The sequence below is a fragment of the Photinus pyralis genome, unplaced genomic scaffold (assembly GCF_008802855.1).
Source record: "Photinus pyralis isolate 1611_PpyrPB1 unplaced genomic scaffold, Ppyr1.3 Ppyr1.4_LG5, whole genome shotgun sequence".
Lineage (NCBI taxonomy): Eukaryota > Metazoa > Arthropoda > Insecta > Coleoptera > Lampyridae > Photinus > Photinus pyralis.
The window spans coordinates 28,172,690-28,194,827 of NW_022170596.1; the positions used below are offsets into that span (position 1 = coordinate 28,172,690).

The window sequence follows — 22,138 nt, forward strand, 5'->3', positions numbered from 1 at the left end:
TGCAGGAAGAATGGAAACACTTTCTTTTTTTTTTCGATTTTGATTAATTAAAACGCGATTAAATCCACGTAATTTTTTCCCACAGTCTCAAACTTGACCCGAACTCGACTGTAATTTTTCACCAATCGCCGACATTCGATCAATGTTTTATTGTGGCGATTTTCAATTTTACAAGGTCAAACAATCAACGAAAGTAAACATCTTTTTTTCCCTCTCCCTCAGATCGACCGAAACGAATTTATAATTTATTACCGACACACAAATTTACATATTTACCGTATACTCCTGACGTTTATAATAATACGATTGCGTGCTTGTATTTACTATACAGCAATTAAGCGAGTAAATTTTGGCGCAATTAAAACGTAATCCATTCAGCAATAGGAATTGTTTAACATTTAATAATCGTCGGTGAGACAGAAAAAAATAATCCGGCTGGAAGGACCAAAATGATCAATGTCTCTCTCTCACTAAATTTCTTATTAATCCATTTATCTTTGTACTACTTGATTCTGTTTCCCATTAAAAGCACATATATACACTGGGTTCAAGATTTGTCCGCTACATTCCGCACGATAGAGGCGTCGTGCGCGGGTGCACCACCCTGTTGAAACCAACATTAACTTTTGTTTTTTTTTGTGCCGTATCTCCTTCTGTTCGTAATAAAAAAGTGTATACTCAATACAGTGTGTACTTTTTTTACGCACCATATAAAACGAAACGAAACGGTGTCTTGTAGAGCTCAAAAAGTGGAAATGAGAAAGCTGTTTAATTGCCCACTTTTCCCTAATCTTGGTATCTTCTATTATTTCCGAGATCTCCATGATAAGCGTCCTTATCTTGAACAGAGTGTAAATATAAGTTCTTAATTTATTTTCAGGATACTTTGTTTCTATTGTGTAGTCGATAATAAATGCTATTAGTGTATTTCAGGAACATAAATAAATTCGTGTAACGTTATTTCACTTAAAAAAGTTACCATGTTTACGGAAAATCGTGGAAGGATCGTCAAATTTCCACGATAGACATTATGACCACTACATGAACTGACCATATAACATTTATTATCACTTTTTTGCAATGTTGTACTTTGTTCTCTTAAATCTGAACCATTGTACCATAGCTGATGGCACTCTAGGGAATGCCGGATGTAGATAAGACATTCGAAAAATAATGTAGCGAATATTCCAGAGCGACATCGGGGCGCCATCAAGTCGAATCACCGGCGATAAGCAATGGAAGCGTATTCGACCCATTCTTTCCGGGAAATATGATGTGTATTCGAGAATATTCTATAAGTTTTTGTTTGTAATATAAGGAAATTGAATCGTGTTTCAAGTTTAATGATAATAGTGACATTCGCGCTCGCCTGTTATAAAACTACATGTCCTAAATTCGAATACAAGTGAGCGATAAATATCAATTAACTGTTATAAATCAATCCATTTAAGGAGTGTTGTCAATTTGTTAATAATTGTACATCAATAAATTACGTAATTAATTTATGTTACAATAAAGATCACGACATCCGTGAATTTAAAACGCTCATCGTAAAATTTTATTTCAGTATAGCAAATCTCTAAAATTCAGAGAACCGACTTGATTTAGATCGAGTGAAAAATATTATTGCTTGAATTCACCTGCCCTCTTCTCCAAAATCTTTTTGAGAATAAATAGTGTCAGAAAAGAATCTATTGCTATTTAAGTATCTCGAGAATGGAATGTCGAAGGAGGGTACTCGCAAAGGGCCAAAGCATTGCTGAAGTCAAAATGGTTTTTCCACACAAAACAAAGCCCCCCAAAAACCGAAGTAATTCCGTTAGTCGCCTTGAAGAAAAAACCCAAAACCCAAATCCCCAAAGGGTTAGAGGGAAAGAATTTATCGAGTCGTCCTTTACCAAGGGCTCTCTCCCCATACTCCCCAGTATTATGTATAATACAATATTTCATTGCAAAAAAACCATTATGACAGTCCCGAGAGCTAAACGTTTTGTGGAGGAAAGTTAAAGGGATTCAATACCCCCCCCCCAACGTATGCAGTGCCAGAAAAATAATTCGTAAAATCGAAAATTTGATTTTTTCAAAATATTTCAAAAATCAAAAAAAATTTCATGAATTTCTAAACGCTTCTTTGCGCAACTTTTTTGCTATTTAACCATCAACCAAATTTTAAATCTCTTACCGTTTCTAGAATGCCCATAGCGGTGCTCCTTCTCTCGGACACAGTATAGATATATTGAATTTTTTTCATTTATGAACGAAGAAACCAAGTTAAGCTACGGATTATCCAATGTAAAAATCTCGAGTTATCTTGCTAACAATCCTGAACGGACAGACAGAGATAATTTCAATAATTTGTGCAAGTCAGCGCCCCTGCATTTCCATAGTACTTTCGAAAACTTCATACTCATTTAGTTTTCAAAGTCAAACCAAACATTTTTTTAAGAATGTGAACTAAGAAGACGCCCTGTATATGTGAGTTGGGAACGGACGGATGGCAACGGTGTACACCTTCCCGCCTTCGAAGAAACCTACGTTCCAAATGTCAAGTCTCTTTCCTAGTGTAAAGTTTTTTTTCTGTTCCCGTTTGCGTGGGAATTTAGGATAGTGATAGACAATGTGTACATTTTCAATTCTTTGAAAACTTATGTATTATAAATATCGTTTCAGAACCCGCGGGGGCGGCTCGGGTTCGATTCCCAGCCGATTCAAAATTTTTTATGACAGCATTTCTACATTTAGCTAGATCGTTGATGTAGAATGTCACACAGAGTGGCCTTTATATGAACCCTTTAGAACCTTGCGAGACTCTTTAAAGTGATCTTTAAAAGTATTTACTATCCGAATCATAAAGAGCTTTTACCATATTCGAATATGGAAAGCCTCTAAGACAAGATACAAGGTTTATGATCTAAGTGTCTTTGAAAAAAGTGTCGCTGAACCTTTACACACCTCTTAAGGGTCGCTAACAGTTTCCAAAAGCTCCAAGAAGCCCCCAAAAATCAATAAACATCCCCCAAATGCGTTTTCAGTCTTCAGTAAACATTTCAAAATCTTTGAGAAGAGTTTCCATGAGTCTCCAAGAAAGAAGTCTTCTCCTTCAAGGACCAAGCAATAGCAAACTGTAATTCTGAAACAAATTCTTGTCGATCTTTGATATAATGACAAAAACAAAATATTTAAAGGTCTTCAAAGCTTTTTCTTTTGGTTTATAACAATATTTAAGAGCCTTCATGAGTCAAGAATTTTGCTCCACAACCCTTTAGTGATCTTTAAAACTTCAAGCAGGCTTTTGAGGGTCCGTAACAGCTTTTAATAGTCTGAACTATTGAAGAGCATTTAAGAAGTCTCTAAGCGACCTTTAAAAGTCTATATAAGAGATCCCAAGACTTCTTTTGTTCTAGAGCCTCAAAGAGTCCGCAACAGTTCTCCCGAAGATTTAGTTACAAGGAGCTAAGAGCCTTTGAAGGTATTTATTGATATTTGAGAGTATTACTTACTAGTCCTCAAGTGACCTTAAAGGCATTGAGGGGGTTTAAGACCTTTAGAAGCTCTTAGAACTTTTAAAGACTTTCGGATCTATCGGTTGTTTAGGGTTTTATTTGAGACCTTTGGAATCAAAAATGCCTGTGAGCGAACTTCATTTGTTATTACTTGATTAGTACAGAGTGTAAAAAGTGCCTAAAAAAATTGATTGGGAGGAAGGACCAAATCGGACACTATTTCCAAGTAAAATAAAGGTCACAGTGCGGTACAGGACAATAACCCCCGACCAAAATCAGCCCCTCCCCATGAATCCCGGGAGGCAATAACCCCCGGAGGACGCAGTAACCCCCCTATGGTATTTTCTACGGTTTGATCATTACTTCCATGTAGATTCTTAAGGAATTCAAAAGTAGGCTGACCCCCACTAGGTTAATTGTAGGTTTAGGTTATTTTTCGTCAGTTTCCTAGAGTGCGTAGGTATCAAACTGCCCGGGGGTTTTTGTCCTAAACGATCGAGGGAGTTGAATGTTTGTATGTGGAGTGGTTGCTGAGAATGGGGATGATGGGACTTTAAAATAAATTGACGGTGATCTGACTAGACGTTAGGGAAACAATAAATTTTAGGGAAACTTGTGAGATCCTAGAAGGAATTAAGGAGATGGCGAAGAAAAACTTGTGGGAAAGTTTAAAAGGCATTCGAAGGTGGCTTATGAGGAGATTGAGGGAAGCTTAAGGGAATTTGAGGGGAATTGACTTCAAAGAAACTGATAGGGGAACGCGAAAACTCGAGGAAAGAAATTTAGGCAAAGAATTTGTTGATAGGTTGAGGGTAAATTTGGGTAGGGCGAAGAACGAAGAATTTCATGGAGAGGAACATGAAGGGAATTTGAGAAGGAAAGGGGGGGGGGCAAAATTTGTTTTTTTTACCATACACTATGCACTCATCTCTAAAGTGGGGTCATATTGAACATCTGTGAACATATTTTCTAGTGGAAAACTTATTTTAATACCTTCATTTTGATATAACCAATGGTGTTTCTTAAATTAAAAATCATATTTTTAAAGTAGTGGTATACTTTTTGAATCGCCCTGTATACAAGCTGCTTCAAATTCGAGGGCCACCATGGGGATCTCGGGAACTGTAAGAGATGGGTAGTTTAAATTTAGCAACGTTGCGTATTTTGATGCTTAACAAAATGCAGTTTTGAAACTGAAAAAATTCCGACTACTTTCGAAAATATACCGAAAAAAACAAAATTTTGAAAAATCAATTTTATTTTTTACTGAAGTTATTTAAAAAACATTTTCAAAACACATTATTATGGGCATTCCTTTCCTCTACAAGATGCTAGTTTTAAATATTAAATCCGCTTCAAGTGTTTCAAAATTGTCTTCTAAACTGGTCACACTTTTAGAATGTCTTAATAATACGTAATTAGAAAAAAACTGGAAAACGGGGAGCACTAATTTTAATTAGGGGATTTCTTGCGCTGATTTTTCGCTGATAAAAGTACCTACGGATCTACCTTATGTAATTTTTATGCTAATGTTTCTTAAAAAAAATAAGAAAGTTTTTTTTAAATACTTTAAAAAATATTCAACAAGTTTTTCTAAAAAAATGCGTAATTTTGCCGTAACTTGACTGTGGAGTTCTCCAATTTAGCGTTTGGCGAACAAGGGTTAACCTTTAACAAACCACAACCATTTTCTTGGTTTTTTTAAAAAATACGATTTTGTTCTTCACAGTTTTTTTTAAATAAAATGCATACTTTTTTAGTTTTTCCTGATCTTTTCTATGAAAAACTTTCGGTCGCGAATAACAAAAAAAAATGTATAGGACACTTTTTGCTTAGAATTAATTTTTCTATCAATTCGTATGTTAAAATTACAATAAAAAATTTCCACCCCCAAGATAGGGTATAGAAACCACCCCCAGGGTGGAAGCGATATAGATTTTGATCATACCTAAGTTAATCGATTCATTTAAAAAAAATTGCCAGGGAAAAACCTTCATTTCCTGGACTATAAGTCCATTCACTCTACAGGGTGTTTTTTTGGGAGCTTAAATTAAACGTTTCTGGGAAAGTGAAATAGGTAGGTTTTTGAAAATTTGTACGAAGGCCGAATCGATGTAAAATATTTTCAAAATGGTCATACTTGCAAAAATAACGGAAATAGCTAGTAACTTCGTTATTAAGGATCCTCAGATTCTTTATAGTTTTGTATTGTCGTCCGTCCGTCCGTCCGTCCGCGCTCTAACTCTTTTTAAAAGTGGCCGATTGGGTTGAAATTTGGTATACGGGTACTTTGAACATTAAGGACGGACGCTATTGATTTTCAGGAAGCTGGTTCAACAGGAACAAAAGTATAGGACTTCGAGTGAATCGGGAAAATCTACGGGCTCAAATATAATAGAAATCAAAATATTTCATTCCCTACAGGGGCGGACTGGGTAACTGCGGGCCAGGTGGAATTGCATAAGTTACGGGCAATAGTGGCGGGGGGGGGGGGGGGTTAGCTCTGAGGTGCACCACAAAAATATTTTAAAGTACTCCTTTCTCGGAAATAAATTACTATACAGTTTTTTTTTAAATTGCAGCTGATAATTAAAAGTCCCAAAATATACATTGCCTTTTTTTGAGCCCCGAAAAAAACATTGTCTCAGATTGCCCCGGAAAAAAATTTTCTTATAGAATGTGGCCTGTAGAATCCATAATTTCAAACAGTTCCAAGATTGGGCTACTAGTTCAAAAGTTACAGCCCTTTGAATTTTTTTTCGAAATTGGTTTCTAGTCTATAACTTTTGATTGAGAAGTCTGATCGAAAAAGTACGAATTGATTTGGATTCTACGCACCCAAATTAATAAGAAAAAGTGTTTTCCCGAGAAATTTTGGTGTAGTCGATTGTTGGTAAAAAAGGAAGGTTATACACTGCCTTTTTTGAGCCCCGAAAAAAAATTGTCTCAGAAATCGAAAGAGCAGAGACAAATACAAAATGAAGAAAGAAATCAGACGAGTAGTGGAGGTGGAGGAAGAATCAGACATAAGCACAAGCAGCCAAGAGGAGGAAGAGCCAGAAAGGGAGACATCAGAAACTAATGGAATACCGGGGGAGAGGAAGAGCTCCCTTTAATGGAGATATTCCAGTGGCGTATCCTCCCACAACCTCCCCAATCCACAAAATCCACCACATTGCCGTATAGCCCAGCGCATTGGCAACAAAATTGGTGGAGATGCACCCCTGTTAGTGCCTACTAGGGACAAATTGCGAGGGATGAAAATTTTTCGAGCTGAGAAACGAAAATATCGACATTTCGCGTCGCTACTTCCACGGGTCGCGCGTAGGCGTCTCGGCCGTATTTCTCAAATAACAGGAAACGGCGATTGTAGGTGGCAGTAAATCGAAATAATCAAAGGTAGGCGAGTTGCCCAAACGGAATGAATCTGTCCCACTGCATTTCGCCTCATAACAAAGAGTGCGGAATGTTATTAATAATTTAATTAAAGCCGGCCATTTTACGCTTAACACCGCATTTTGTAATACTAATTTCGTTTGCCGTTGTTCTCCGGTTACGATATCGTGAGAAAATACGCGCGCACTTTCGTTACACCAAAATGCAATTGACAATTAACACCTACATTCTCCCCTTATACTAATAAATACGTCTCTATTGTCTCGCGAGTTTTCCCCGAGCGAGACCGGATTGAGCGGAGAGAGAAAGGTAACCGCAAGCTTACCTGATTCGATCTGTAATTAACTAATTGCTTGTGTTACAAAATATAACGAAATGAAAGTATATGTTTACATATGCATTTTGGTTACGCAAGCGGCGGTTTATATTGCATTTTTTTTAACCTATCAATTACACGTAGAAGTCAGTCAATCATCGAAGTTTCTCTTTTCGCTCACTCGGACCGTCTCCGATCAAATTTTCGCGAATTCGATCGCGAGCGCCTTTCACCGGAAGTTTTTCTCGGACTAGATCAAAAGATGATAAGATCAAGACCGCGCGAAATTTCGTCGGGGGCCCCCGAGTTGCGTAATTCGAAAGCGCTAATTGCGCAAATGCCACGAACTTAAGTCGTGAAAACCAAAACGGCGGCGAACAATGGAAATCGTGCGCCTCGCAAAAATTACAAAGCCGGATTCGAGGACCAAGATGTCCCCGAACGCTAGGCGTAGGATAAAGGCGGAAGCGTCGAGGAGCGATCACACTGTACTTCCGTTTTGATAAACGATTACGCCCGTTTTTCTACGCTCGAAGTTGATTAAAATATAACAATTGCGCGATAATTCGCAACAATAAGACATTTTTTGCCGGCATGTAATAGTGGCAACAACAATTGCAGTAAAAATTAGTGTTATTACGCTTCTAACCACGTTACGAATGGTACGGTTTTTTTTTCGTTCTCATGAGCATTATTCTCAAGCGCAAATTAAGGCCAAATCAACGCGTCACGCCGGCGTTACTCTCATTTGTAAAATGTTAGACGCATTGATCCTCTTCAGTTACGCTAAAATTAGAATTAGTTACGAGGGCATCTCCAATATTTCTTTGTCTCAGATTAAATAAGTCGCCCGTCCCTAACTCAACGTCCCAATCGCCTTTTGTAGGTACTTTCCTTTGACAATTCACTCTTAAGATATAAGAAATTATAACCGATCACGACACGGGATCAAGGAGGAAGACTATGGTTAGTATAAATTAATTCCCTTCGTTGAGACCTTTCATTAGAGTACCATGAAGGAAGGATAAAACTAGTTCCACTCCCCCCCCCTCCGACTCGTACTTTGATAAGAGGACAAAATGAAGGGCAGTAGTTTATAGAAAACTGTTACTTTCGTTGAGACCTTTAATTAGAATACAATGAGGTAAATTAATTTTTAACCCCCCCCCCCCCAAATCAGGCGGTGTCGCTCACTGATCTCAAAAAAGAGTCGCACGGGAAAGTTATAGTTTGTACAAGCCAATTTATTTCGATGCGACCTTTCATTAGAATACCATGAAGGGTAGAGCATGTGTTAACCCCCCCCCCCCCCCAGTCCCCATTTTTTTTTAATTCTTAAAAAATGCGCTAAAAAGCGGCAGATCACCATCGACTCCCCTATAAAGCTTGCATCGTTTTGCTCTGCCGCTTAATAATTACCCATGTGAAATTGGCCCCGCCCACAAGAAATAATTTGACAAAAATGTGTCGACAGTTAGTGCTCGAGGCTTCCTCTGAAACCCCAGCGTCGAGGCATTGAGCCCGTCACCCTAAAACCACCCCATAAGTGGGATAAAATCTAGCTTTTTTGACATTTTTCTTAATAACTCAAAAACTAAGCATTTTAAGAAAAATTGTAGAGAAGAAAATTTCCTACCATATATGTATACGTCAAATTTGTTAGATGTTCAGTGGCGCAAATTTCATGAACTCATTCAACTACTTAATCGAAATAGGTATGTACAGGGTGGCCAAATAAGAATGCGAGGTACTGTATCTGGGCACCTGTCAATCGTAGAGGCTTGCGCTAAAAAATGTTTATTACTAAAACGGCCACGAGCAAAACCTGGAAAATATTTTTAAGTTTCTGAAATGGCCGCTAGGGGGCGTAACTCCAATCTAGAATCTAAAAAAGTGATGTTTTTGTGAATTCCGCTATATTAACCTAACAAAAAAATGTCCGCTCTTTGAAGACGACGATAATATGAACCTTTTTTGTTTGACAATTTTACCTGTACCTCTAAAAATGAGGTGGTGCGGGGTATTCCGTAAAGAACACCCTGTATCTTCGAAACGGTTGAGTCGATTTTAACAAACTTGAGTTAATTGAAGAGTTATTCTTCGGCTACAAATATCATAATATTTGAAGTTTTGTTAGTTTCACATATCACCGCTTGAGGGCTTTTTTCGACATTCCGACAGAAATGGTTAATTTTCTCAACAAAATTAAATGCATTGGTTCGATTTTTTTTCATGAAAAAGTAGCTAAATGATGCCTAAAAAGTTCACGAAAACCGCATCTCGATATCTTGTTCCTAACCTAAAATTTTATTCCCTCAAAATTTTATTTTTTTAAGTTAATTTTTACGGAATTATTTTTATTATATAATTTGTGGCCCTAGGGTGGATCGATTTAAAAAAGGAAGCGTTTAATGCCGTAAATTCTGACCATCACGATATATATCTATCTATGTCATATACAGGGTGGTGACTTGCGCAACTCATCATAGGGATTTCAATGTAAAATTCATAACATGCGATTATTGGCTCCCCAAATTATTTTAGAGCAAATGTCAACTTTCGAAACCATGTCAGTTTGACAGCATCATATTGACAGAATCATACTGATTGTTTATGAGGAATTCGAAAATGACATCATTTGCAACAAGAAAGTTCCAAAGTTGCCATCGTGAAAATATGTTTAAATGATTCCTTCTGATCGATTATTCAAAAAAGGTAATGGGCCCTGAATTAAAATTTCAAACCGTTCCGGGTATACTTCTAATGGTGCACTTAAAAACACCACCCTGTAGAAATACGATAGAAAAAAGGTAACTTTTAAAAACGTTAAGTTGCCCCCCACCCCTTTTTGATAATTTGTTATGGCTTAACCGTGATGGCCCTAGCTTTAGTAAAGTTCCAGAATCAGATAGCGACCAGGGGCGGTCTGAGACAACCAAAACAAAAATACTAAAATATTGTGTGAGGTTGACCAAATGTATGACTGCTTTTTAAAGAAAACACACAATCAGCAGGGTCGAGTCACATTATAATGCTGGATTGTAATTATACTTTATGAACAATAATTTATACGTACCGGGTGACCCAATAAGACTGTTCCTCTGCCATATCTCGGGAACCCTTCGTCGTATGACTTAGGGGTAAACAAAATTATTGGGTAAATCGGCTATGAAGAATCGCGGGAAGCTATTTCCAAGTTCTAAAGATGACCAACAGAGGGCGTAACTGCGATCTTAAATTTTAAAATTGCATTTTCTTTAAATTTCGCATAATAAACTAAACAGGCTTTTTTCACATTTTTAAAGAGAACCAGTTTATCTATCATTTTCGTAAGAACAAAAACCCAGTTATTTCAAAAACAAAGATGGCGTGGGGCGTTCAATTGTTTTTGAAATAACTTTAACTTCTTAACTCTTTGACCGATTTTAACAAATTTGGTATGGTTGAAAAGAGCATTCCTTGGGCAATGAGAATCATATACAGGCCGTTCGTCCTAAGGTGGCGGAAACCGGCGCATCCCGAGAGTCCGTTAGAGATCCCGAGCTCTGCTTTTGCAGGCACCAGTGGTGGCGACCCTTTTTTTTGCTATTTACTTTCGAAAACAAGGCATCAAGTTATCATTATCACAATGAGTAAAAGTGTCATTCTTGCATAATTATTATCCATTTGAGGGCATTAATTTCCTGAGAAACACTACAAAGCAATTTATGTACTTGCTACCTAAAGTAAAAATGCTTTGCAGACGCCACTGGTGCGTTGCAAGTTTAAATTTGAATCTGAACCACTGCGCACAATGACCGTTCGCCACCTTAAGACGAACGGCCTGTATATATATAGTTTAGTATAATTTAGTTGAATACTTTTCCGCCAGGAGGCTAGTTTTGACACAATGACCCAAAATCCTAAAAAAATCAAATGGAATGATATGACTTTTTCTTTATGAAAAAGTAGCCAAATAACATCCAAAGATCTCAGTGAAAACCGTTTTTTAAAATAATTAATTAAAATGCTTTAATTGTATCTTAAATTTACTTCTGCTTCATTTTACATTCAGAAAGTGCAGTTTTTTTTAATTTGTAATCTTTTCTAAAATGCCGCTTTCGAGCCAAGAAGTATTTAATATACTGGCGATATATTTTGAGTATTTTCAAAATGCGACTATCGCTGTTCTCATCTTTTATTTGCGCTATCCGAATCGACCACGAGCATATTAAATGCTTCTTGGTTAGAAATCGGCATTTTAGAAAAGATTACAAATTCAAAAAACTGCACTTTCTGAATGTAAAATGAAGCAGAATAATTTACAAATTACGGCTGTTATTATTTTATAGTGCATCGTGTTTCATTTGTTTAATTTTCCAAGGCCTACCTAAAAGTGTAGGGTTCTTTTCCAAACAATCTTTACAAATACCGGAAATACGTCAAAAAAGATACAATTTAAGCATTTTAATTGATTACTCTCATTTTCCCAATATTTGAGGTTAGGAACGAAATTTTGAAAAACGGTTTTCACTGGCCTCTTTGGATGTTATTTGGCTACTTTTTCATAAAGAAAAAGTCATATCATTCCATTTGATTTTTTTGATTTTTTTTTGATTTTGGATTATAGTGTCAAAACTAGCCCCCTGGCGGAGAAGGATTCAACTAAAAAGCACTAACTGTCGACACATTTTTGTCAAATTATTTCATTTGGACGGGGCCAACTTCACATGGGTCCCACTTCATAGATGCGAAATGAGGATATTTCCTAAGTATGCGATACCTCCTAAACCTAATTAAACGACTCCGGATAACTCGAAATTGTCTGCGAAAATTCCCGGTGTTTTGCAATTAGCATTTTAATCAACTTTCATAAAGTCGAATCCATTGCCGCATTTTCCCAATCTCCGACCAAGGTCTTTTCGATCTGGCGATCTCAAGATTCAAACATCTGGACCGATGATCCGCTCCCATAACTCGCGAAGGAAAAGATTGAATTTCTAATGTAAATTATGTACAAAATTAAGATTTGCTGTCGGCGCAACATGACAGAATAATTACTTTGTGAGGAGACAAAAAAACCGAAATTTTTCGACGACCAGCCTCAAGTGAAAGCGACTACGACGAAACGAAGTGCATGAAATGTCAAGGGAAAAAATCAAGGAGACGAAAAATTTGTGCAGTTTCCCTGCCGATTGACGCCGTCAAGGTTGCGATGCAATCCGCAGATGATCCAGGCGAGGGGGCAGGGGGGGGGGGGAATTGCGTCTCGGAAATTAACGCGATTTGATGACTCATTAATTATAATTAAACGGTATTTTATGTTATGAAATCGATTTTGTTTATATACTCGCGGCTTTGGCGGAGATAGCTCTTAAGTAGTCCAGGCCAGTATGTATAAAGTAAACTCGTAGATACATGGAGTGTGCTAGACACGTACGTAGCACAAATTACTTGAATGTTTGACCTTTCGGGCGAGCGATCATAAACGTAGTTAACATTAAAGAATCGATTTTGTGTTTCGCCCCGGTCGGGACTAAAATTGTGTACGTCATTGTTCATTTTTTACCTCCCCCCTCCCCGATAAATCACCGACGATTTATTTCCCAAAAAAAAGGGATCGCCAAATTATTCACCAATCTCGATGGCGAACGCAAAGATCTGTTCGACTAACTAAAAACAAAATACGTTCATTATGCAAAAACAAAAAAAACTAAAGTTTACCGAGCACGAATAAATATTTATTTAAAGTATAATCAATAATATTATTCCCACGAAGATTTCTAAAAAAAACTCCGCCCTTGTTTTTATGCTATCGACGCCCAAAATCTACAGGGTGTCCCAAGACGAACGCTGAATTTTAAAATGTAAATAATAATTCATCTAAAATATTTTCAAGTTGGTGGCATATACCGAAAGTGTTTTAAACGGAGCATCCTGTAGATTATTTCATTTATAGATTTTAAGGCAAAAAATACCATACAGATTATTGCGGCGAATATTCCAGAAATTCCGATAGACATCGAGGCGACATGAAGGATTAGCGATTGGTGATAAAGAACGAAGGCGGATATGACGATGTTCGAGAACATTCTGACGTCTCCTTGAGCACTCGAGAACATTCTAGAAAGAATGTTGTTTGCTATATAAGCAAATCAAATTGTGTTTCGAGTTCAGTTCCAACTTCGATGCGTTTGTTATGTTATAAATAATAATCACCGTTATGAATTAATCCGACAGTAAAGCGAGCAATCACCAGGAAAGCTAGAAGGGGTCGATGGGAAAAGGCGAGAATCGACCTGCCTAAGTTATGTCCAAAATAGTTTCTTAAGGGTGGTCTAAATTGGACACTTTCTTATGGAGTCACCTTTTATTTTAAGAGAGGGAAAAAAATTGCATGCGCACACCTGATGTTTAAAACATGCGATATGTTTGTCTTTACTAAGAGGATCTTTTAACATTTCAAAACAAGCATAAATCGTACAAAAATCTTGTGCATTTTTTAAAACCGAAATAGCTTAGTCAATAGTGGGGTTGGCGTTTTGATGTCACGAATAAAGATTTTTCCAGACCTCCCAATCTTTCTTTGTGAGTACCCTCCTCCGACAATCCGCTCTTGAGATATAAGGAATTATATCCGATGACGATAAGGGGTCGAAGGGAATGATTATGGTCGGTAGTAATTGCTTTCGTTACAGTACCATGAAGGATATAATCAGCCCCTCCAACTTCCTACTTTGACAAGGGGTAAGAAACGAGGACGGTAGTTGGTAGTGAATGGCATGCGTACGCAAAATAAGAGATCAATTGATTGTCGCATATAAAAGTTATGCACGAAAATATTTTTAAGTTTCTGAAATACCCGCTAGGGGGCGTAACTGCAATCTGGAATCTAAAAAAGTGATGTTTCTGTGCTAAATTCCCGGTCTTTGAAGTCGACGATAATCTTAACCTTTTTTGTTTAACAATTATTGCTGTATCTCTAAAAATGAAGTGGTGGGGGGTATTCAAAGGTTTGCCGTAAAGAACACCCTGTATCTTCGAAAGGGCTGAGCCGCTTTGAACAAACTCGGGTTAATTGAAAAGAGTTATTCTTCGGCTACAAATATTATAATATTTGAAGTTTTGTTCGTTTCACATACCGCCGCTTGAGGGCTTTTTTTCGGCATTCCGACAGAAATGGTTAATTTTCTCAAAAAAATTCGATTTTTTTTTCATGAAAAAGCAGCTAAATGATTCCTAAACAAGCTCGCGAAAACCGCATCTCGATAAGGTAAAAAGGTTCAGATTATCGTCGACTTCAAAGACCGGGCATTTTTTGTTAGGTTAATATAGCGAAATTCACAGAAACATCACTTTACAGAATGCAGTTACGCCCCCTAGCGGCCATGTCAGAAACTTAAAAATATTTTCCTGGTTTTTCTCGTAGCCGTTTTAGTAATAAATTTGTTTACCGCAAGCCTCTACGATAGATCGGTTCTCAGATACAGTAACTCGCATTCTTAGTTGGCCACCCTGTATATTAATAAATGTGTGGCATAGTCACACTGGACACATTTTAAAATCTCGTGTGTCAAAATGCTGTTGCGCATGTGCGGTGTTCTATTTACGGCGCAAAATATATCACTATCTCTGTTAGCACAGATAATATAATAATAATATAATAATAATAATAATAATTTATTGCCATAAGTTTTACATTTTGTAAAAATTGACTAGGATAACATGGCTATCTTTGTTATTATCATACTTAGATTTCGATGCGATATTTTGAAAAACTAAATCGTTTCGTAGATAGTTGGAAAAAAGTGAAAATCGCCATTTTTAAAAAGTTCAAATAGTAACAAAGGGAGCTATAGAAAAAAATTTCAAATAAATGTTGCAAGATTCAATGAACGTAGAAAATGTATTTTCAGGATTTCAGATTCGTGTTTTCACGATCAAAAACCCTCAGAAACCAAATTTTGTCGAAATCAGAATTTGTTTTCGCACCCCCAACATAAGGGGGCGCCTTTTCCTGGTAGGAATTGAAACATCGGTAAGAGCAAAATCCATTCAAAGACGTGCCACCAGTCTCTATAACTCTTATGGTTGTAGAGAAAAAAATTTATGAAGAAATGTAGCGTAATCACCTTTTTAGATTCCAGATTGCAGTTACGCCCTCTAGCGGCCATTTCAGAAACTTAAAAATATTTTCCTGGTTTTTCTCATGGCCGTTTTATTAAATTTTTTACCGCAAGCCTTTACGATGGATAGGTTCTCAGATAGAGTACCTCGCATTCTTAGTTGGCCACCCTGTATATTAATAAATGTGTGGCATATTTACACTGGACACATTTTAAAATCTCGTGTGTCAAACTGCTATTGTGCATGTGCGTGTTCTATTTACGGCGCAAAATATATCACTGTCTCTGTGAGCACAGTGCTCCCTATTGAAAGTAAATAGGAGGCTATATCTATGTATACAGGGTGTCTTAAATTGACTAGGATAACATGGCTATCTTTGTTATTATTATACTTATATATTTCGATGCGATATTTTGAAAAAGTAAATCGTTTCGTAGACAATTGGAAAAAAAATGCAAATTGCCATTTTTAAAAAGTTCAAATATTTTAGTAACAAATAGAGCTATCGAAAAAAGTTTCAAATAAAAGTTGCAAGATTCAATGAACGTAGAAAATTTCGTTCAGGATTTCAGATTCGTGATTTTCACGTTCAAAAACCTTCAGAAACCAAATTTCGTCGAAATCAGAATTTGTTTTCGCACCCCCAATTTAAGGGGACGCCTTTTCCTGGTAGGAATTGAAAAATCGGTAAGAGCAAAACCCATTCAAAGACGTGCCACCAGTCTCTGTAACTCTTATGGTTGCTGAGAAAAATATTTATGAAGAAATGTAGCGTAATCACCTTTTTAGATTCCAGATTGCAGTTACGCCCTCTAGCGGCCATTTCAGAAACTTAAAAATATTTTCCTGGTTTTTCTCGTAGCCGTTTTAGTAATAAATTTGTTTACCGCAAGCCTCTACGATAGATCGGTTCTCAGATACAGTAACTCGCATTCTTAGTTGGCCACCCTGTATATTAATAAATGTGTGGCATAGTCACACTGGACACATTTTAAAATCTCGTGTGTCAAAATGCTATTGTGCATGTGCCGTGTTCTATTTACGGCGCAAAATATATCACTGTCTCTGTTAGCACAGTGCTCCCTATATTGAAAGTAAATAGGAGGCTATGTCTATGTATACAGGGTGTCTTAAATTGACTAGGATAACATGGCTATCTTTGTTATTATCATACTTAGATTTCGATGCGATATTTTGAAAAACTAAATCGTTTCGTAGATAGTTGGAAAAAAGTGAAAATCGCCATTTTTAAAAAGTTCAAATAGTAACAAAGGGAGCTATAGAAAAAAATTTCAAATAAATGTTGCAAGATTCAATGAACGTAGAAAATGTATTTTCAGGATTTCAGATTCGTGTTTTCACGATCAAAAAAATGTGGCGAACACTTTTTTGAGGGTGGCTCCAAAATTTGACATTTTCAGTTTTTCGGTGATATGTCAGTTATTTTCAAACATTTTTTAGTAACAAACGTAACTTTGCCCTCAATTGATCTGCACTGTATCTCTCACCGTTGCGGAGATGGTGAGCTACGAATTTGAACCACCCTGTACAGATGCTTTTTTGTATGTTGTCGTAGGTGCGCACTTAGATAAGAGTACGTTAACAATAGAATAAGGAAGTGGAAAAACGACATGAAAAAGAGAGGGACAAGTTTTTAAATAGAAGTTTTCGTCTTTCAGCTTTGGACGTTTTTCTGGAGTAATGTCTATTGATATTATAAAGTCAGTTTGTTGCAGCATGACTGTGAGTTGTACTTTTTTGCATTGGGCATCGATTATTACGAACAGATCAATTTCATAGACTATCGTTACCGAACCACTTGGTCGGTAACCATTATCGTTAAGTAACGATACAAGGTTTTATTGTTAATATCGTTAAAATAACGATAACTTAAGTTGATTTTTTAACGCTTCATCGATTTACGATTTTTACACGAATATTGCTGCCCTGAGTATGGCCTTTTTTATCTTTGCGTGACTCGCTTAACTTTTAAACAGTTGCGCAAGGACTTACCTCGTAAAACTTCGAAATTATCGCCAATTTGAAAGCTAATGGTGACGCCCGGATTAACGTGGAAAAGTACGACGTACTCGGAACCGTTCTGTCCCTGACTAGGTCCAGCGCCGAATGCGTTCGGCAGTTGCGTTTGCGGCTCGAAGCCGGGACCGAAGTAGAATTTGGCGGGCGACGCGGCGCCGCCGCCGCCGTTCGTCCCGTTCACCTCGGAACTTTCGGATGGATAGGAAAAGTGATAGTAGTACGGTATGTGAGCGTGAGGGTACGGCGGATGGTGGTGGGCGTGATTCTGGTGGTGGCGCGGTTTGCGCGTCGTCGCATGGTGAGCAGCGGGATTTGCAGGTTTCGGCTCTGCCATCGCCGAATCCTCTTTTACTTTCACCATTCGTTTGTGTCACAGATACGTAACCTGAAACAAAAGGGCAATTAAATTAAAGGCCGATTATTTTGAACGCGGCGACGAATGAGTATATTGTAAATACCAGTTTACCCACTTTTTTCAGTCGCTCCAAGTGTTTTAATTAAGGCAAATGACCTAAACTGGCCTTCACATTTTGTAAAGTCGAGCTAATCGCAAGATTAACCACATTGGTGTCGCCAATTGCTGGAAACTTTGCGATAGGTCTTCAACTGCTGAAGTTGAAGGCTACCAAGAGATCCACACAAGCAGAAAGAACTAAGCAATGTATTTGAACAATATTGGACCTGCTATTGACCTCTGCGGCACACCATTCGCCAAAAAAAGGGGTTTGTTTATCTAATCGAAAGATAGCGAGCTGTTTTAAAATCGAAATACAGCAGTTGTGCAAGAAACGGCAACAAAAAAACGTGATATGGCACGATATGCTTCTGTGTGTGTAAACATTTCGATATGCAATAAAATGCTTTTTTCCCACGAAGGCAGTATGCAGATTTGTTCCAATTCCTTTACGGAGAAGAAGACAAAGGAGAAATCACTTCGACTAGGTGGAATTATTTAATTTACAAGGTGGCAGGTTCCAGAGGGCGCTTCGCCCACGCACTCAAATAACCCCAGAGAGCGATAACTCCATTATCACAACAAACGCGTCTCTTAATTACGTTTAATGCGGCGCTAATTAGAATCAATTAATTTTATATTATCCGTAAGGTGCGTCGGTTTCGCCTCGTCGCCAGTTCGATAGTATCGGCGAGGGAAAGGACGGGGGAAAATCAAAGCACGATACGATTCCGGGAATGAAAATTAAAAATTTCCCAGTAGTTGTGGTAATGATAATAATCAATGATGGCGGGCGTTTCGTTGAAATTATTTGCAACGCAACGGTTGTTTATTAAACTTACGTAAATTCGTGGCAAAGAGATTGTGCCGTTTTCGCGTTTGACGTCCGAGTTGGATAGAGACGAAAATCGTTCGTGTGCCATCCGCGCGCGATTTCAGTTCTTGTAGAATGTTGTTTTTCTCTGTGAAACCAGTTTACCTATTTTTAATTTATTTTTATCGGGAAGTCCGCGACCTTCGTAAGCAATAAAAATGTATGTATCTCCGCCGTGGACGCGCGCTCACGCTACACCATTCGTTTGCGACATTGCCATTGCAATTTCTTAATTGCATTCATTTCCAATGTACACGTCGGGATGACCCGATTTTTAAAAAAATGTGTTCTTGTTTGCGTTTTGTCGCTCTGGAAATAATTTTCAAACTTTAGAACACCATTTTTAAGTTTTGTCCGTCCGTCTGTCTATTACTCGTCTAACTAGAGAACGAAAAGAGCCAGCGATGTCAAACCTTCGCCAATCGATTTCTACGAGTTCAAGGATCATGCTATTGAATATGAGCCGGATTAAAAGTCTGGTTTCCGAATACGAGTGAATAATGACTCGTAAAGCAATATTTTAACGGGGTAGTCTCATCAGCATAGTGCAAGAGTAAGATTAATATTTGCCACTTAACTGGAATAATCAACGGCTCGATTCAATATGCAATTGCTCTCCGGCGGAGACAAAAATGGTGTTTCTGGATGTAAAAGTTAGGCATTCATTTGAATAAACATTTATATATACGCCGACGAGACAGACGTAAAGTAAAAATGAATTTTCAATTGATATATGAAATCGTCACATTAGAGACAACCTTGTCAGTAACCTCTACGTCAATACAACCCTCTAACACCTCCTCCGCAGGCGCCGAGACGAATTTATTCGCATGTCTCCCGTACTTATTTTATAAACAAGCGCTGATTTACGAATTAAAACCTACACGTGGATGTTATTAACCCCCAATTGCGCTACCCCGCGACAGGTGGGGCTGAACACAATTTCCGATGAGACATTTCCCCATCGATCGTCGCGGGAGACAAAGCCAACAAAAGGTTAATTTATCAACCCAATAAGTAATAATTGTCGGTGATTAAATAGAGACATCGATGAAAATCGTGTCGACATTTAAACGGGATCGGTGCTCCTGCGACATGAACTGGAACGCGCGGAATGCAGTTGACCAAGCCGGACCTAATGCACTTCGTCACAAAACTCGCCCCCCTCCCCCCTCCCCTTGATTGCGCCGATCTTTAATTGTGTATTGATACAAAAGCCGAATTGCAAATTCGTTATTTATTCGTCAAGCTCAATTACGAGATTTTTTCCTCTAGAAACCGTCAAGACGCTTTTAAAGTCCTCGTGCGGGATCCAAGGGAGTGTGCTCATTTTTTTGACAAGCATTCCCCACTTCGGACGTCCCGTTCACCTATAATTCGCATTGTAGAAGAAGAAAAATCACTACGTTAGTATAACACGCTCGGAGATGGCGCCCAGATGTCGCCGCATCCCTAAAGTTGTTAATTACATGGCCCCGGTAGGTACATGTACACTCCTCGTCTTTCTACAAGCGTTCTTCCACGGACCGGCATTCGCTGCCAGCCAGCCAGCCGGTCAAAGTGAGTTTACAAATAAATTTGCAAAAATGCACTTCCGTATCAGGAGACTATAATACCCGAGATGGTCTTGCTGTTCCTAAGACACATGGAATTAGTTGGCAAACTCTTGTAAAACATTTTTGGCTACCAAGAGAACATAATGAACGAAGAAGTATTTTTCTATACCATGAGAATTTTGCAAATTCTGTATCAGGAGAATATAATGCACGAGGAGGTCTTTCTGTTCCTAAGACACATGGTATTTGCTGACAAACTTTCGGAAAATATTTCTTACTACCAGGAAAACATGATGAGCGAAGAGCTCCTTTTCAATCACTATGACAAACGCTTTATTTCGGTTTAAATTTTTGCCTATTCTATATCAGGAGAATATAAAACCCGAGGAGGACTTTCTGTTCTTAATAAACGTGGTATTTGTTGGAAAACTCTTGTAAAATTTTTCTGGCTACCAGGAGAATGGACGAAGATGTCTTTTTCTATCTCGTTTTCTACCACGCTTTACTTTGGTTTACATTTTTGCCAATTCTGTATCAGGAGAATATAATGCACGAGGAGGTCTTTCTGTTCCTAAGACACATGGTATTTGCTGACAAACTTTTGGAAAATATTTCTTACTATCAGGAAAACATGATGAGCGAAGAGCTCCTTTTCAATCACTATCAGAAACGCTTTATTTCGGTTTAAATTTTTGCCCATTTTTCTGGCTACCAGGAGAACATAATGGACGAAGATGTCTATCACTATGAGAAATATTTCAACGCTTTACTTTGGTTTAAATTTTTGCCAATTCTGTATCAGGAGAATATAATACACGAGGAGGTCTTTCTGTTCCTAATACACGTGGCATTTGTTGGCAAACTCTTGTAAAACATTTTTGGCTACCAGGAGAACATAATGGACGAAAAAGTAATTTTCTATCACCATGAGAATTTTGCCAATTCTGTATCAGGAGAATATAATGCACGAGGAGGTCTTTCTGTTCCTAATACACGTGATATTTGTTGACAAACTTTGAGAAAATATTTCTTGCTACCAGGGCAACATGATAGACGAAGAGGTCTGTTTCTATCACTATGAGAAGTATTTCAACGTTTCAATTTGGTTTAAATTTTTGCCAATTCCGTATCAGGAGGGTATAATACCCGAGGTGGTCTTGCTGTTCCTAATACAAGTGGCTTTTGTTGGCAAACTCTTGTAAAATTTTTGGCTACCAGGAGATCATGTCTTTTTCTGTCACTATGAGAATTACCATGTATATCATTTTTTTTACCATGTAAATTTCACACACCGAAAAACACAACATATCAGAACAATGTGGTGATCAATTAAAGTTCGCCCTTTCAATGTTGCGAGTATAGTAAAGAAACCAATTTCAGATCTTTGAGAAGAATATTAAAGTAATCGTATGGTTATCTTGTAGGTAACTAGCAAATCACTGTACAGGGTGAATCAACGATTTCGGGGGGTGCTATTGTAACGAAAGTTTAATCACTTAATTTATTGATTTATAACAGCGCAAACTACTCACTACTGCGGCGTTAAAATTGGAACTGTCCCGAAACGTAATTCGATTTGTTTATAGTAAACTCGAGTGCTGCCGAATGATCTCGAACAAAACACGTCATATTTCCCGGAAAGATTGCGTCACATCTGCCTTCTCCTTTGATCGCCGATGACTAATCTTTCATGGCGCGATTTCTGCAATATTTGCTACACTATTGTGGTCCTAAGAAAGGTTGTGTCGAGACTGTGTTTTTGTATGATGAAATGGTAGAATTTTTTGAATTATACAGCGTGCGATCACAAAATTTGGGAACAAAAAGTTAAATTTTTTAATGCAACGCCTGGTATTTGGTACCAAATTCTAACGTATTATACAGAGTGTTTCA

At 37.8% G+C, this 22,138-nt stretch overlaps 1 protein-coding gene across 3 annotated transcripts in view; it reads right to left on the reverse strand.

The window, feature by feature from the left end:
- LOC116171846 (fibronectin type-III domain-containing protein 3A) overlaps positions 1 to 22,138 on the reverse strand; it is an 89,332-nt gene that overhangs the window by 63,877 nt on the left and 3,317 nt on the right. Inside the window, exon 2 of one of the 3 annotated variants that reach the window (XM_031488855.1) lies at positions 17,335 to 17,746. In XM_031488855.1, the coding sequence (XP_031344715.1) occupies positions 17,335 to 17,722 (388 nt within the window). In that variant the 5' untranslated portion in view covers positions 17,723 to 17,746. Of the gene's footprint in view, positions 1 to 17,334; positions 17,747 to 22,138 lie in introns of those variants that run through there. The other 2 variants (XM_031488859.1, XM_031488857.1) reach the window with 2 other exon arrangements.